The sequence below is a fragment of the Somniosus microcephalus genome, chromosome 2 (assembly GCF_052327205.1).
Source record: "Somniosus microcephalus isolate GS21.2 chromosome 2, FLI_Smic_1.0, whole genome shotgun sequence".
Taxonomy (NCBI): domain Eukaryota; kingdom Metazoa; phylum Chordata; class Chondrichthyes; order Squaliformes; family Somniosidae; genus Somniosus; species Somniosus microcephalus.
Genome location: NC_140988.1, coordinates 330,388,849 through 330,406,934, shown reverse-complemented (window position 1 = coordinate 330,406,934; position 18,086 = coordinate 330,388,849). Strand labels below are relative to the sequence as shown.

The window sequence follows — 18,086 nt, the reverse complement described above, 5'->3', positions numbered from 1 at the left end:
GGTTAATTAACCTCAATAATTCCAATTCAATCCAGATCATTTTTTGTAAACTAACCAGTATCACTTGGAAAAGAAAGAAACAATAGCCACATTAACAGACATAAACATTCAAATTAATTTTCTTCCAGGCACATTGGCAACTGACTTCAAGGCTGAAGCTTATCTTTTGTAAAACAATTAACAAACTTAAAACAACACACGCTTGTCCATCATTCGAGACAATTCTTCAAAGGGTTAAACAGCTTTTAGCTCTCTGTACGAAAGAGTGGGTGGAGCTAAAACAAACACAACAGACATTTTTTTTCCAAAGACAGAAACTTCCACACTTTTAACACACACTTTCACACAAACTGAGATTCCAGCATTCCTTTTAAGATTCCTTGCACTCAGCAAATCCTGGATTTTACTTGTTTTGGACAGAAACTGATATCATCTGTGTCGATAAAACTTTAATCTTTTCTTTATTCACTTTCTTAAATTACTGATACACAGGTACAATTTTGGCACCCGTTTTTGGTCCAAATTCGAGTACGTCTACGCAACTCATAATATGCGCGAGCCACTAAAATGATGGCCTTTTCTCCCTTTAATTTTGTTTCTTTAGCCCACCATTCTCTTTGTTTTACCGATGGGTCATTCGGTTGCCAATCGTTTTTAACCATTTTGTCAATTAATCTTTTATTTTTGTCCGCTAAATAGCGTGTCCGAGACCCCACCGGTCCCCACTCGAGTTGTTCACTTCTCATGGTTAATTGTTGTCAGCGGTACGTCCCTTACTTTACTCTCTCAGAGTGAGATGGTACTTGCAACAATTTGTTCTGCCGATTTGTTGTCAGAGGTATGCTTAGCACTACTTGCAACTCGGATTGTCAGAGGTATGCTTTAGACTTTTACTCCAAAGTTAATGCACTACTTGCAAATCATACCACGCCTATACTCCCGCGCGTATTACCCTAACCCCAAGACCGCTTGACTTATCAATTCAAACCTTCTAGTTCTTTGATTCCAAAGGGGGCGGTGAACATGAGATGGTGTTGCCTTGCCCGAACTGTACGTGGTATTTAAAAGTACTCACGTTTTTGGCTCAGCTTCACTCACCCATGCCTCCCGTCCGTGTGGATCCTGTTCGTGACGCCAATTGTTGTGGAGTATTTTAAACCAACACTAGACACAAGGTTTTAGATCGATAGTCAAGTTGTCTTTATTGCACCGGTGGGGAAACAATCTGCTCTGTCTTAGCCAGACCTTTCCAAATTGTTACAGAAAACACTACATTTTTATACATTACAATAAGCATGGCCACCTCATGCTAAATTCATTCCTGCCACCTGATTGGATCTTGGCCTACATGCACCTTCACGGATTGGTTACGAATCTTAATATAAACATGTATAAGCTGCCTCCTCATCAATCACTCAAACTGCTGAATGTTAATTAAAAGATACCTTGGAATGTAACCTAGGTAATAAAGTTCTTACGGGCAGTTGAAATGCTGGACATCCTGTCTCCATTTAATTGTTTTATATCTCTCCAAAGGTCAGCTATCTTTGACCGCATCTTTATGGATGTGGTCTTTCATGTTAGTCCCTGTCTTCCTTACACTATTCAGTGAAACTGCCAGCGATGTCAGTTTAACTCTTTCCCCACTGCAGGATCCTTGTGCATGAAACACAAAAAGTTAGTGTGCAGGTACAGCAAGTAATCAAAAAGGCAAATGGAATGTTGGCCTTTATTTCAAGGGGGTTGGAGTATAAAAGCAGGGAAGTCCTGCTACAACTGTACAAGGTATTGGTGAGACCACACCTTGAATACTGCATACAGTTTTGGTCTCCTTATTTAAGGAAGGATATACTTGCATTGGAGGCAGTTCAGAGACGATTGACTAGGTTAATTCCAGAGATGAGGGGTTTGACTTATGAGGAAAGGTTGAGCAGGCTGGGCCTATACTCATTGGAATTTAGAAGAATGAGAGGTGATCTTATCGAAACATATAAGATACTGAGGGGGCTCGACAGGGTAAATGCAGAGAGGATGTTTCTCCTCGTGGGGAAATCTAGAACTCGGGGGCATAGTTTCAGAATAAAGGGTCACCCATTTAGAACTGAGATGAGGAGGAATTTCTTCTCTCAGAGGGTCGTAAATCTGTGGAATTCTCTGCCCCAGAGAGCTGTGGAGGCTGGGTCATTAAATACATTTAAGGTGGAGATAGACAGATTTTTGTAAGATAAGGGAGTGAAGGGTTATGGGGAGCGGGCTGGGAAGTGGCGTTGAGCCCAAGATCAGCCATGATCTTATTGCATGGCGGAGCAGGCTCGAGGGGCCAAGTGGCCTGTTCCTGCTCCTATTTCTTATGTTCTTATGCATTTGCTCTTTGTAAGACATTGCAGGGTTAAGACATGTTCTGAATCAATAAGCTGAATGTTACTACTGCTGTTTGTCTTTGACAATTTTACAACCAACAATTTTGTTGCAGATATCACGACAGCCTCTCTTCTGACTTGGAATGGCTCCGAGACAAATACGGTGACATGGATGAAGCGCAGCGTGATCCTCGTGCTGCGTCCAAAGCTGTTGCAGAGGACGTGCAGATCGACCCTCGCAAATATTCGCAGAGCAGTTCTGAGCGGCTCCTGGAGCAGTCCCACACCTCCATGGATCGGGTGTGTGAAATGGACTATGGACGATCTTGCGATTATAAAATCGGGTCGCCCTCCTATCTGGATAGACTACTGTGGAGGGACAACAAGCCTCATCATTACTCGGAGCCTAAGCTCATTCTGGATCTATCTCACAGGAAAAGAACAGCAACTGCTTCCTGTGTGGCCGTCTCGCTGGACGAAGGGAAATCCGACCTCCTTTTGAAGGTTTCGGACTGTAAGAACGGGAGCCCTTTGAAAATCGATTGCTCCAGCTCACTGCCAAATATTCAGGAAAGGAGTCAGCCATCATCCCCTCGCACCTTGGCATCTTCAGAAATATCAAATGGAGGGGGCTCCCAATTTGATTTTGATGTCTTCATATCCAGAGCCTTGAAGCTTTGCGGGAAGCAAGAAGAGCTAACTGATAGTAAATTGAATGATTTGAATGGCACGTGCATGCCAGAACATACGAATGAAATTGTCCAGGCAGAAGTAAATGAAAAGGAGAGGTGGTAGAAAATAGGCAATTCTTAGAACAGCTGGACAGGAGTTTCAATTCGTAAAGATGGTGTCTCAGCAATACAAAACAAGCAGATTAACCCAAGGGTTTGTTAACCTGGAAAATTAAGTCTTGGGGGAAGTTTAGTTAACCTGCTACAGCCCAGAATCAGTGCTTCACTGGTTTGGAAGGTAGCTGTACATGTACATGTACTGGCAACATGTTAACCTTTTGAAGACTATAACGGTATTCCAGAAAACAAGTCAAAGCTTGCATTTTTTGTATTCTCAGACAATGAACTTGTCAAATGCGTTACTAGTTTTAATTGCCCTGCCTGAAAGACCAATTACTCTTCAGTGACACATGTATGAGTGAGTTAGATTTCCGGTTCACATGTGAATTAGGACCAATAACACAGTCATGGTGTAAATTTTTATTTTAAAAAAGTTCTATGAAATTTTTCTATTTGGTTCCCTGCCCTCTTGGTCTGTCCAATTCTGGCTTTCTGCCAATGTTGTTCTGAGTTAGTATGTGGAGCTACCCGAGAGTGAGCCTTCAATGTTTGCCACTTTCCGTTGGAGCTACCCGACTGACCTTTGATTTCTCCCACAGCACATCGGAGATCATGAATTAAGCGAAGTGGGTTAATTCCAGTCATTACGTTAGATTTTACTCCTTCTGTCCAGCAGAAATGGGGCATACATAAGACCCTGATGCAATTTTAACTGCGTACTGGGCAGAGCATCCACTGTGGACGCTCCTCTCAGTGAAACCCGATGGAACAGCAGAAGAGGCCCGTTTGAGCAAGTGCTAAAATTATTTTTGAGGTGCTCCGCGGAGGCTCCACATGAATAACACGGGCCGCTGCCGCTCCAGGCTTCCCCCTTCCACACCTGCAACCCCCTGCCCTGGGCCCACCTTTTACACAGCTGGCAGGCTGCCCTGGCGTGCCTCTTTTGCACCAGCAGCCCGTCAGGGATATGGTACTCAGCCCTCTAAATTGACAGGAGGCCCGATCAAGCAGCCAATCGGCAGCCCAACAGTTAAATTCTAGTCCATTGTGTGGTGGTGTTGTGATGTCATTGCAGAGCACTGGGCTGTTGCACCACCTGTTGGTGTGAAACTGTTATTACCATCTTTTCACGGGCAGAGTTAATTTTTTTTTGTTGGTTGATTTAAATTTAGGGTTTTTTTTTTGAGGTGAGTTTGCTTATTTCTCTTTAAGCTGAATAATTATTGCTGGGGAATGAAACACTTTCTCCACTTGTGTCATTAATAAGCATTCCCTTATCAAATACAATACAGGCCAGATGCAAAATAAAGCTCCCTCTATTCTGTCCAAATAATGTGCCTTAGTTACAACCTCAGAAAAACCACCCCAACTCTACCAAGGTGATCATTTTCCAGTGTCTGTGCCTACGGTTTTTTGTGACCTCCCTGAGTGAGAACGCCAATCAGTGCAAAATAACAGGCAGTTTTGTACTTTGGACCTGCATCCTCTAGGAATTGTATTGAGATTGGTCACACTCAATTTTCACAGGGACCTTAGTCAGCAGACAAAGGAACTTTCATTAGATTTTTCTTATACTGAATCTGCTAAGCTGTTGAAAACACACCAAGAGGTTTTTGAATCAGATCTGAAATGCGGTGTTTGCTGCCAGTTATGTAACAAGCGCTTGCAGATCAATATTGTTTTAATACCAGTGCAGGTGATTACCAAACCACTGAGGAATGAGAATAGTGCTGCCGCTGACAGAATAAATCCATAATGCTGCATTAGCCACAGCAGCAGAAGTGTATTATAGGTAAGTATCACATTCAGATGACATCATAAACGATGAGAACAGTGTCATCAGTGAATGCTGAACAATGGAATTGTTTGAAATAATATTCTTGGCTCCCCTGTGACCATTTGGGCGAGACTGGATGGTGACTGGTACTCATTGAGCTGTATGTCAGCAAGGAGTCAATGCATTCAAGAAATGAGGAGAGTGGAGAAAATTGACGGGGAAAAAGTAAATATATTGCTCGAGCCCATCAAGGGCACAGTGCGCCACTGAGCCATACGAAACAGGAAAGTCCCAGCTTCTATCTCTTGTTTCTGCTGAGTTAGCCAATCTCAAACAGGGCAGCAATGGGACACTACAGTTAGCCTCAGTGTCCCTGGGCTAGGTAAGGGATAGCCAATGAAGGTTCCCGTTCCCGATTGTTATCCTGTGACCGTGACTGCTGTAAATTGCTCATATTGAGATGCTGGGCACAGACATTGGCCCCAATTTTCTGCCAGCCGTCGGGCGGCTTTCCAGGTGGCCGGGGGCCGAAAATTGCAGAAAAAGCGGGTTGCGACCCCCCCCCCCCGCCTGATTCCCCGCCCCGTCTGACTTTCGGACCGCTGTTTCCCCGCGACCCGAATCAGTCCCGCCCGCCGCTAGCGAGACTGGCCGTCGGAACACTAATAAGCAATTATTACCTTGTTTAAGTCAATTTTCAGGGGCCGTTGCGATTTTGGGGCTTTCCCCACATCAAACACGCCTGCGGGGAACCCCGCTGATGAAACCTGGCGTGAAGCTTGCCGGCTTGCTTGCTGTCAGCTGCAGGTCATTCGGAAAAGCTGCGCTTTAAAAGGGACAGCACTTGTATGTTGAAGGTACTTGTTGCTGAAGGCTTGGGGCTACTTCTTCAAGGCTTAGGCACATCTGTGGAAGGCTGGAGCCTCACAAACTTCTCCAATGTGATCTCCTGGGAAGCCCCTCTTGCCACCCTCACTCAGCGCTTCCTCAGTGGAGGCATCTACGAGAAGCATGGGACGCCATTTTTTCCTTCCCTTCTTGCCATTAGAGGATCTCCAGCAGCAGAGGCGGCAGCAGCAGAACCAGGAACAGCATGATGAGCACCAGGCTGCTGCTCACTCACCTGAAGCTGCACAGGCCAGAAGGGGCCAGCGCTTGGAAGTGGCTTGAGAGCAACTTGCTGTGCTTTAGGGGGCCATGGGGGCCTGTTTCTGCACTGGCAGTCCTACTCAGAAGGACTTCCATGAAGATCTGGTTTCTCTGTTCAACAGATGGCCAATGCTCAAGAGATGTCATTCTCTTATGAGCACTCACCATGTTTTCCGTAGCCTGGCGAGTTATCTCCTCCATGGAGGTTGCCAACCTTTCCATGGTGATGCGTTCATGCGCCAATGACTCCACAAAGGCTCTGCTCATGATCGCTATGGACTCCTCCATTCGCTCCACACTCGCAGCGACCCTGGAGACAAAACCTGCCAGAGACTCCTGCATCTGTGCATGGAGTTCCATCACCTCTGATCTTACGGAAGGACCCAGAGGCAGAGGGTCGACATGCAATGCAGCTGAGCTGAGCTGAGCTGGCAGAGTCCTGTGCCCTCCGACGAGGACTCTCCACTGCTGTCCCTGTCTCCAGAATCTGCTGAGGCTCACTTGTGAGCTGTGAAACACCAGGTGACAACACTACTCTATGTCCCGAAGGTCCCCACGAGGTGTGAGTGTCTGCGCTAGTGCTGGGTGCGCTTACTTCTGCTGACGCTGCGCCCTCAGAGGTTGGAGCTTCCTCTGAGGAGTCTGGCTGCACAGCCTCTTCCTCCTCCACAGTGAGGACGGGGGCTCTGGATGGTACTGTGGGGGAGTAAAGGAAGGAGTTAGAGATGTGATGCCAAGGTGACATGCACATTCGAGTTGACATCTGCTGACACCTGCATCCATGCAGCCTTGGTCTCAGTGGGAGGCCTCTTCCTGCCTGACCTAGGGAAGAGGACCTCCCTGTGGGCCCTAACCCCATCCAATAATGCCTGCAGTGAAGCTTCGTCGAATTTGGAGGCAGCTCGGGGTCTGGCACTGGCCACAGCTGCTGCAGGCTCCTCTGCCATCCTGAATGGTTCATTTGGAAGCCTTCAGATGATTCAGTGCTTGCTATGGACCTTGAAAGCGCCACGAATGATGACATCATACTGTGGGGCTTTCTGACTAGAAATGGACAATTAGCAAGGCTGCCCACATGCTGGGAATTAATTGGCCACTTGAGGGAAAATTGCGTGGAGCTGGCTGACATTTTTTTGTGTGTCAGAACCCCACATTCGGGGGAATCCGACCATTTCCCACACAAGCCACAAAATCGGGCCCATTAACTTAATGGCAGAGTGCTGCAATAGAGCAATGCATAGTTCCTTCAGCTTTGGGGCCTAAATTGAATCCCTAGGATAAAAATCTCCTGACTCTCTCTGGATGGGCTAAAGAGTCTTAGTGAAATGAGTCAGAATTCAATTTCCACTGGGTTGAAGTCGCCAACCTAAGAATAACTATAATTAGGCTCAAATTGGCAGTATCACTCAGGAGAGCCACCAGAAAGACTGATTGTGAAAACAGAAATGTTTCTGTAGGAGTCCGGGGTAAGTCTGTTTATTACTGTTGTACCTCAAAAACAATTTTCCTTATTTGAAAGGTCAACTTGAGATAGACATGAATCTGGGCGAGCCAACGTGAACACCCGATCCAATGTAAACACCATGAGATGCAGTCAGGCCGATGCTAAATCTGCGCATTTTAAGTTTAGAATTCCTACATATAAAAAACCCACACAGGACATTAAGGAAAGATAAAAAATTAGGAGTCAGCTGAATTTTACTGTTGATTTTTTGAGTTTAATGGGCTCAGTTTGGATGCCATAAAATTGGATTCCATTAAATTGAACACTGATCTATTGACTAACTTCAATGAATGGTGAGGTGACATGTCATAGCAACAACATAGGAATGTACAGGATCGAAAGGACCATCTGGCCGGTCCCAGAGTCTAGGAATACGCACATCCCCTGATACCTTGCATACCCCTATATCAAATATTTCTCTCCAAGTGTTTATCCAAGTCTCTCTCGAATTTGCTAATACAATTAGCCCCCACTGCCTCTTGTGGCAACCCATTCCATACATTCACCACTCTCTGTGTAGTTAAGTCTAATTGTCTCTTCAACCTCCCTCCTCTAAGTTTAAGGCTATGCCTTCTTGTTGTAGAATCTGTAACTCTGCTAAACGTATTGACATTTACCTTGTCTTGAATACTTCTGTAAGATTACATCTAGATTCCTTCTCCAGTATAAACATTCCCAGCTTCTGCAGCTTCTCTGCATAACTCAGATACCTAATCCCAACTACCAATTTAGTTGTCCTTTGCTGCACCCTCTCCACTATCTGATGTCTTTCTCATAATATGGTGACCAGAATAATACATAGTGCTCCAGGTAAGGTCTGACTAGCATTCCATACAAACTTAAAATCACTTCCTGAGATTTGTACTCTATTCCTCTGACTATACAACCCAATATCCTATTAGCTCTCTTTACTGTTCCGCACAATATGCTGAAGGCTTTATCAATCTATCTACTAATACTCTCCTGTGTTGTACCTTGTAGAATACTAACATATTGCCAGTTTATTATCCTTTCCCAATTTCATGACTTTGCATTTGTCCACATTAAATGACATCTGCCACTCGTCAGCCCAGATTCCCAATCTAGCCAGTCCTTCTGCATTTGATCAATTTGTTCCGTGTTGTTTACATCACCTGCAAACTTGGAGAGGTTTGTTTCTATCCTCACTTGCATGTCATCTGTGTACATTATAAACAGCAACAGCCCCAACACTAATCCAGAGGCATCAAACTGGTTATGTTCTTCCATGATGAACCAGCTCCATGTGCATCCATCTTGTGCTTCCTCTGCTTCAGCCATTTCACAATCAGAAGCACTTCACTTGTGATGTGCCTTCCAACCATGTGGACCAAACTTCTGAGGTGCTTTATCTAAAGCGTCCCTGAAACCTAAACAAATAACAATCACGGAGTTCCCCACTGTCCTCAAGATTTATTATCTCCAAGAGATTTATCAATCATGAGATGATCTCTCATCCACAAGGCCATGCTGAATCCCTCTTATAGTTCTGTATTTCTCCAGATAGTTCAAGTCACACCATTAAAATTCAGAAAAGCCTGGCTTGTGATGCCTCAGGTTTACTTTGAGGGTGATGCTCCCTCTTTAAGGTATTTTGAATACTTTCTCCCTTTTCCTTATCACCAAGTGTTATTAGAGGTCAAGAGGACAGATGGGGGACTTGATCTCAGAGGTTGCTTTAAAATTGGCTACTGAGAGTGGCGTGGAATATCTGTCTCTTTGCTTTTCCCTTCCTTCTTTCCTCTGGGAGGGAGTGGGTGTCTGGTCTAGAACATAAGAACATAAGAAATAGGAGCAGGAGTAGGCCAATTGGCCCCTCGAGCCTGCTCCGCCATTCAATAAGATCATGGCTGATCTGATCCTAACCGCCAATCCACTATGACAGGACTATCTCCTGAATCTAACAGAATTAGACACACGAAAACAGGAGCAGGATCAGGCTGGTCTGCTCTCAGTACCTCCCCAGAGAAAGACAACTAACGTTGTGAATTCAAGGGGTGGGTGCACAAACTATCCCACCACTCTACGGCACAGCACATTGATGCTTCACATCCCTGACTGGCTCAAGTTTACATCTTTATTGATTGTGCACTTCTAATTGAAACACTAGCTATTGTTACCTCTACGGTGGTTATGGCGACACTGGAATATCAAAACATCAAGACCGGGTCACTTGTCTGTCAAGTGACTCCAGTAGTGTACAGAAGAGAGCTGGACTTGTACACTGTACATGAGGAAGTAGAAAAAAATAATTAAAAATCGGTTTAAGTAAAATCAAGAGCCATTTTAAAAAGCTTGCATTTATTATTACTAGTCTTTGGTATTTTGTTTTATGCACTGCACTGTTTTTTGCGTTGGTCAGGAAGAAAGCATGATAATGTCACAGTTTGGAGATGCTGTAACCTGCCTACTTTCATTGAATTTTAAACGGCAACATTTAGTGTAGGGGTAATGCTAGGCACTGTAAGTGCTTATGTCTGGATGATTCATTGGTAAAATTACTTTTGTTGAGGGGGCAACAGTTCATAAATTATCCCATTTATAAGGCTCCTCTCTGGAGCTCTGTATAATCGCTGTTTGAGCTGCTAAATTGTAATGTATGTGCTGGGGTGGCATAGGCCCAAGGGATCTCCCTCAGCATTTTTTGGTTTGCTTACTTTTGCTAATTGGTCTGAATTTTTTAAATATGATCCCCTCTAACCACTACACTGAAAATATAGATTTGAAATATAATTGATGATTGTTCCTGAAACAAAACTACATGGTTATTCTATGTCATGTTATATAAAAATATATGATGGCAAATACATTTCAGTTTCTGACATAAAACTATTTTCTTTGGTAAACAAGAAAATCATTTTGTTTTTATGTGTTTCTAAAAGCTAGGGATGAAATTGTGTGGCTCAGAAAACATATCAAACTGAACTGTTCTGATGTGACTCGTGTCAGGTAGCAGATGCAAATTAGTCAGTAGCTCACCTGTTTTCCCCTCGGCTGGAAATGGTGCATGGAGATGTCAAAGAGGCAAGAGAAAAACAGTAAATGCCCACAATCATTAATCTTTCATTGTGAATATCACCAGCAACACAGAGCTTTTTATATACCCAATGTATTCTAATATATATATTTTAAAAATTAAGATTGAAATTGTACATCTCCGTCATGTCGTGTCACCTCTTGTGTCAGATCTCTCTGTCACACTTCATTATAGGCAAATTTCTTGCAGCTGATTATTAGAAGAATTTTTCATAGCCAATTTCTGGAAAAAAGGGAAAGCTGGTCCTTTGGAATGTACAGAGAAACTCCTCATCAGGAGAAAATACATTCCTAACACAGGAGTCAGAAGGTTAATTAAAAAAAGACCTCAGTAATTAAAACAGGGAAAGAAAGCCAGATATTCCATCGTGGCTTCTGACTTGCAGTCTGATAGGCAATTAAACTCAAATTGGTCTCACTCTAAAAGTTCCCTTACTAAACAATTAGATTCTGATTGACATGAGACCCTGTTTACTTAATAACAATTACATTTTGTGGTATTAAAAAGGACTCAGTTCCATCTCAGCATCAGACCAATAAATTGTATAACACACTTGCCCTCAAATAAAAAATCGTATCATCTGACTTACCATCTAGTCCACGTTTTGTCTGTCATACATTGCTTCAGATGCAAAACAATCATAAAAAAACAAGGAAGAAAACCAGGCCACTAAATGCTGAATGCTTCTGACATGCAGCCTGAAACCTACAAGCATTTTTCAATTCTATACAGTTCCCTCACCAAATGACAATTAATCTGATTGACCAGAGACTGTGTTTACTTATCAATTAGACATTGTGGCTTTAAAGGGGCACAGCTTCGCTTCAGCAGTAGAATAAAACACTGCATGTTATACACTCCTTATAAAGCCGCATTAACATCAGACTTACTGTGAGCAACGTCATAGAATGTTTAAAAAAAAATCATAAAATAATCATAAAGTACTACTTTAACCTTGGGGATTAGATAAACTACAAAAACACTGCTGGTTCTTGACTTAATCTAAATACTTGAGTGAACAACAATCTCAATCTTTTAGTCACTGACAACACTGCTGCTGTCCAGCAGATGTACCCAATATGATGCATCATTTCTGAACTTATTTACTTACTTTTAAGAGGGAATTAGAAAATCTCTTGAAAATAAAGGGCGCAGGAGAAAGGCAGGGAAAAGGAACTAGAATAGATAGTTTTGATATATACTACCCGCACAGGTTCAAAGAGCTGAATGGCTATCTGTTGTACCAACATTTCTGTGTCGATGAAGTAAATATCCATTGTTCTATATGTAATGTATTGAGAACACACGATCTGTAGGATACAATTAAAGGGGTGAATCAATTTGATCATCTGTGAGTGATGAAGTCATGAGTTACAGTCAATAAGCATGTTACATTCTGTAACTAGTTAAAATTCTATGAAGTAGATAACTCAATGGGTAAATGTACAACACGTCATGAAAATCAGTAAAGTCCCATGTTCTGGTATGTGCTGAGTTAGCCAATCTCAAACATGCAGCTGTAGGTGCACACAATTGGCCTCAGTGTCACTAGATTAGGGAGAGGGTGAAATGAACTGGTCTGGGCACCTAATCTTAATGACCTTATCTCAACCCCAGCTGAAGCATATGTGTAGATGTCAGAGGAAAACAGAACTCGCCTCGGCTGCAATAGATCCCATGGTCTAATAGCTTGCTGACACTCACTATCTGGTTTCCCACAAGGAACAAGGTACCAGATGGACGAGGCCATCTCTGGATTTGTACCCCCGAATCATTTTCCACTTCAAAGTAAAGACAAGGACAGAAAATGAGAGAGAAAAGTGTGAGGTAAAAAATAAATAAATGTAACAGATCAAAATATATTTATGGGTTAAAATTCTTTTATGTTGTATGGATTTATATCGTAAGGCTATCTTTTCAGTTATAAGATCATTTTTAGGAAATATGAAGAACATTTCATGAGCTGTCATCATCATTGGTACAATTCAGTTTAATACGTGAAGCTCAAAGGGAGTGAGTAAGCAAGAAGTGCAAAGCTGAAAGCACTTCCTATGAGATAAAGAACTTTTTCTGTTAATAAGACATTAACATCATGCAGTTACATAGTGAATATAAGTCATGGGACTGGTGATTTACTAAATATAAACTCGCATTGTTGGCATGTCAGGATATCAAAAGCCATTGTGGATTTTTTGGCGATGATACAGACCTCCTGTACACTTGAATCAGTCGACTTGTAATAGCCCTATCAGTTTCTTGACAATTAAACCACTATACTTTACAAGTTTCTTCTTTATCCGCAAGGATTCTGGATCACCTTTGCTGACTCCACACATTGCAGTCAAGTCTCTGACTGCAATGTGACAAGCTTGGCTCAACATCAGGAGCCAGGGGCAGGTGATACAGAAACCTTCGAGATGTATTGTAAACTTGCAAGGTATAACTGATGAACTCACAATAATATTTGGAAAGTAGGAATTTGTGACCAAAGTTGTGCCTTACTGTTATAGTATTAGGCCTCTTGATTAGTTTATTTTTCTTCTTTTAAATGGGGCATTGCTATCATGGGCAGAAGAGCCAGAAAAATGATGCATCTTTTTTGTGACAAGCAAGTGATACAATAAATCTCAGTGCAATTGATAGCACCATGTCATAATGTTGTTTTGCAAGCAAATGAGAAAGGGGTTTGTCTCTTTTCATGAAGATGGTGGCCTTTCAAAAATAAATTTGACCTACATAAGAAAGTGGTTGCCAGCTCAGGAGATCTACCTAAAAGTGGCCTCAAAAAAGTTTTAGCTATATTTTATTATGAATGTAGGCCTGCAAAAGGGACTGTTGCTTAGAAATTTAAAGAAAAATATCAATCATGATAATGCACTGTATTAACAAAACTTATATTTGAAAATAGTGACAGAAATGAATGTCTTGCGCAGCACTGTAACTCATGCATAATACAGAATTCCAGTGTGCATTTTTATAAATGTAATACATCAATGTGTCTCAAAATGTGTGAAATGGAAATAAAGCTTGGTGTTTTATTTTTTAAAAGCATATATCTTCCTAAATTATTCCAGATTTATTGGGATATTAAGAACTATCGATGTAAATATCTCCAAAAATGAATAAAGATCATTTTTTCAGAATTAATGTGTTTTTCTGCACTATTTTAATTTTAGGGGAAAACGCTGTTGGATATTCTCTGCAACAGTGTTCTTTTCAGTCTGCTAATTATTTTCCACAGTACATTTTGTGACATGTACAAATCCCAAGGCGCCCAAAATAATCTTGCTGCTAAGGTGAATTGTGTCACAAGTTGTTTTCAGTTTGCACATTTGTGACCATTAGCAAGAACAATTGTGACTAACCAACCTGCCATTAAAAAAATCCAAAAATACAGCAAGGGGGAGGGGCACATCAAACAGCTATGTTGTCTAGGATGCCCGTCGGTGCTCTGTTGGTTGTGTATATTTTAGGGTAGGGTCTAAAACTTGAAGGGACAATCCTTCTTGGATTCCGATCCCAAGCCCAGTGTTCTCTATTGCAGCTATTCCCATGGGTGTATTCGTCCATTTTCTACACCTTCAAGTTCAATGATGGTTTCCAATTGTACAAGAACTACTCATGTAGCCACCAGCCTACAGAGCAAAGCAAATCTACTCCTTGTGGTCCAAACCACATTTAAAAAAGGCAGATCCATCAAAATGCATAAATTTGAGTCACGTTGGAATATGCATTTTTATAGAGCATTCAAGATTTCTTACCTCTTTACCCTACAATGATCTCATCATAAATATAATATAATTTTCCATGCAACCTGATATCAATTTTTTGGCAATGACTGGAAGTGAAATTGGTTCAATTGAGGATTTTATTTGGAACAAAATGTCATTTTAACAAAAGAATCATGATTAATCTCTAGTCCTATGTCTCATGCTCAAATCTCAGATAGTGATCAGAGTGAATATTGGGTACTTTAAAATAGTTACATAGGTTTAAATAGAATATACAGCACAGAAAAAGGCCATTCGGCCCAACCAGTCCATTTATGCTCCACTCGAGCCTCCTCCCATCCTTCCTCAGCTAACTCTATCACCACAATCCTCTATTCCCTTCTCGCTCATATGTATAAAGTATGTGTCTATACTTAATGCAATAATGACGAGATAGCTTGGAAGATTCAACGTAGGCCTTTACTTAATACCAACAGGCGGGAAACTGAGGGGAGATCAGTACCCACAGTACTATTTATACCCCTATGGCCAGGAGTGGTACTACGGTATCACTACGCCCTACAAAGTAGTGCTGCCCTGGCCATAGGTTTAAAGTAACATACCTATTACATACACAACATTCCTCCCCTTTTAATTAAAACGTACCCGTGCAATTAAGTCAATAGATGCCCCATAACTAGGGCTAATAACATTTGGTAACACAATATACATAACATATTTACATCAAGAGTTGTCTACCAATATATATATATATATATATATATAAACAGAAACATGTTATAGATTCAGTCTCTGAGGAGGCCTCCTGTCTCGACTAGGATAACGTCTTTCTCTAGTCGGTCTCGGTGTAGGCGGCGGTACTTCCGTCACCCCTTCATTGCTGGACTCGTCGGTGTCTGATGGCACATCCTGTGCCGTGGAGATCACTGGAGTGCTGAACTCCTCGCAATCCTGAGACCTCTGTAACGACGAGCTGGGCCGTGATTCCGCTGTAACAATGTGCTGAGACGTTTGAGGTAGTGAATCAGTTGGGTTTCTGGACTCCACAAGTTGATCAGCATGTCGTCTGATTATGCCTTCCCCTGTTGTACATCAAGGGTCCCTGGCGGGCCTTTATCGTACCAGACCGCCACTTTTCATTCCTATAATCACGGGCCAACACTTGCTGCCCCACCTCGAAGCTCCGTGTCTGTCTGTCAGGAGCCCTACGAAATACTCGGTTTTCCACATCTCTCCGAATGTTTAGTCTGAGCAATTCAAGGCGAGACCTTAACCTTCTATTAAAGAACATGACGGCGGGGGCCTGGTTGGTCACCGTATGTGCAGCATTACGGTATGCGAATAGGAAGTTGTCCACCTTGTGTTGTAGTGGCAACCTTTCCTCCCCCATCGCCTTGATGGCCTTTTTAAAAGTCTGTACAAATTACTCTGCCAGCCCATTTGTAGCCGGATGATATGGTGCGGACGTATAATGTCGCACTCCATTCCTTTTTAGGAATGCTTGAAATTCTTCCGCCACAAATTGTGGCCCATTGTCCGAACAGACTTGCTCGGGCACCCCGTTTCGGGCAAAAATGGTCCTTAAGACTGCGACCGTCTTTTCGGCTGTCGTTGATGACATCTTTACGACCTCCGGCCATTTTGAATGGGCGTCCACTACAATAAGGAACATCGCATCCAGGAAGGGGCCAGCGAAGTCCACGTGGATCCTTTGCCACGGTGTTGAGGGCCACTCCCACAGATGTAGTGGGGCTTGTGGTGGTACGTTCTGTACCATCTGGCACCCTTGGCACGCTTTTGCTACTTACTCAATGTCCCTGTCAATGCCGGGCCACCAGACATAGGCTCTGGCGAGGCTTTTCATTTTGACACCCCCCAGATGACCTTCGTGTAAGTCCTGCAACACTTTATGTTGTAATTTTTGAGGGACCACCACCCTGGCTCCGCACATCAATGTGCCCCGGCAGACGGACAACTGGTCCTTCCTTGCCGAAAACGCCAGCAATGATGCGTCACCCTGCGCCGGCCAGCCTTTCACGGTTAATTCGTAAACCCTTGCCAATGTCGGGTCGTTCCGTGTTTCCTGCTCGATACATTGGCTGGTGATGAGTACTATTTATACCCCTATGGCCAGGAGTGGTACTACGGTATCACTACGCCCTACAAAGTAGTGCTGCCCTGGCCATAGGTTTAAAGTAACATACCTATTACATACACAACAATATGCATATCTAGCTTTTCCTTAAATGCATATATACTATTCGCCTCAACTATTACCTGTGGGCGTGAGTTCCACATTCTCACCATCCTCTGGGTAAAGAAGTTTCTTCTGAATTCCCTATTTGATTTTTTTGGTGACTATCTTATATTGCTGGCCTCTAGTTTTGCTCTTCCCCACAAGTGGAAACACACCCTATGGGCTAGAAATTCAGCTCCGTGGCACCCATTTTTTTCAGCACTACGGGTGCCGTTTTATGTCTAAAATGGCATCTTGGCCGTGCACGTGCACTTCTGGGGCGGCCGTGCCGGAAGCAATCTTGGTAAAGGCCAAACAAGAGGTGTCCTTTATCCACGTCTGAAGCAGGCATTAGTCTATTTGCATATGCAAATAAGTGGCCTAACACCAGCTTCGAGGCCCTGCTGCAACTTTGGTTTGCACCTGAGGCTGCCACCACCAGTGCTGATTGCCTCCGGGAAAACTAACGCTAAACACCACGCAAGTGAAAAAAGGTAAGTACTTACCATAATTACCGTTGCTCCTGGTCCCATGATCTCCGACCTCAATCCTGATTCCAATCTCTGACCCCCCCCCCCCGCCAACCCCAGCCTCCGAGCAGCCTGCCCTCCCCGACAGCACTCCCAACTTCCCTAACAATACTCCAGACCAATGTTCCCTTTAAGCTGCGCAGCCAGCTCACCGGCTTTTAAATAGGGAAAAACTGCACGTGTGGTATTTTGAATGGGCCACACAAGCCCATAAAGGGGCCGCACACCTCCCAAAAATTAAAGGGGACATTGCTCCAAACTCCTGCAATCCTACTACCCGATCCCCAACAGCCCTCCGATCAGACTCCGAGACCCAGCCATTCCTCCTCCAGACTGCCTGCGATCCAACCCAATCACTTACCTAAACATTGGAGCGCTAACCTGTGCGGGCTCCTACCGCAGCACCATCTCCATGATAATGAGGTCCGAGGCCCAAAATCCGGGCCTCCTCGGACCTCCCCATTTGAGGGCAGGCCGTTAGCACTCTGCGGGTAAGGCGCCCAAGAATTTCTAGGCCTCTGTGTCTACTCTATCAAAACCTTACATAATTTTAGAAACCTCTAGTAGGCCACCCTTCAGCCTTCTCTTTTCATCTTCCAAAAATTAAATGTTTGCGTTAGCACTTTTTTTCCTGCTGCAAATAATTTCAACACATGATTTGCAGCCTATCACCTCCAGAAGTAATGAGCTGAAAGTGGTGAAAGTAACAACCTCTTCCAAAATAAACCGGTCAAGTTATTTAAAGGAGCACAGTAACTCCTTCTCAGAGGTCCCTCAGAGTTTATAAACGGAATAAAGTGTTGATCTACCTACAGTCAGTCAGGGATTCTTTTGCTAAATAGCAACTGTACCTTGTCCATTCGTTATATTTCATATTTACCCAAATGATTAATGGGTACAGGACAGCCACAACAAAGATAATAACTGAGAGGCAACAAAATACATAGAAACAT

At 43.2% G+C, this 18,086-nt stretch overlaps 1 protein-coding gene across 1 annotated transcript in view; it reads left to right on the top strand.

The window, feature by feature from the left end:
- Window positions 1-13,779, top strand: part of LOC147123577 (mitogen-activated protein kinase 4-like) — a 165,025-nt gene extending 151,246 nt beyond the window's left edge. Inside the window, exon 7 of the mRNA XM_085974878.1 lies at window positions 2,474-13,779. Coding sequence (XP_085831004.1) covers window positions 2,474-3,155 — 682 coding nt within the window. The 3' untranslated portion in view covers window positions 3,156-13,779. The remainder of the gene's footprint in view (window positions 1-2,473) is intronic.
- The last annotated feature ends 4,307 nt before the right edge of the window (window positions 13,780-18,086 follow it).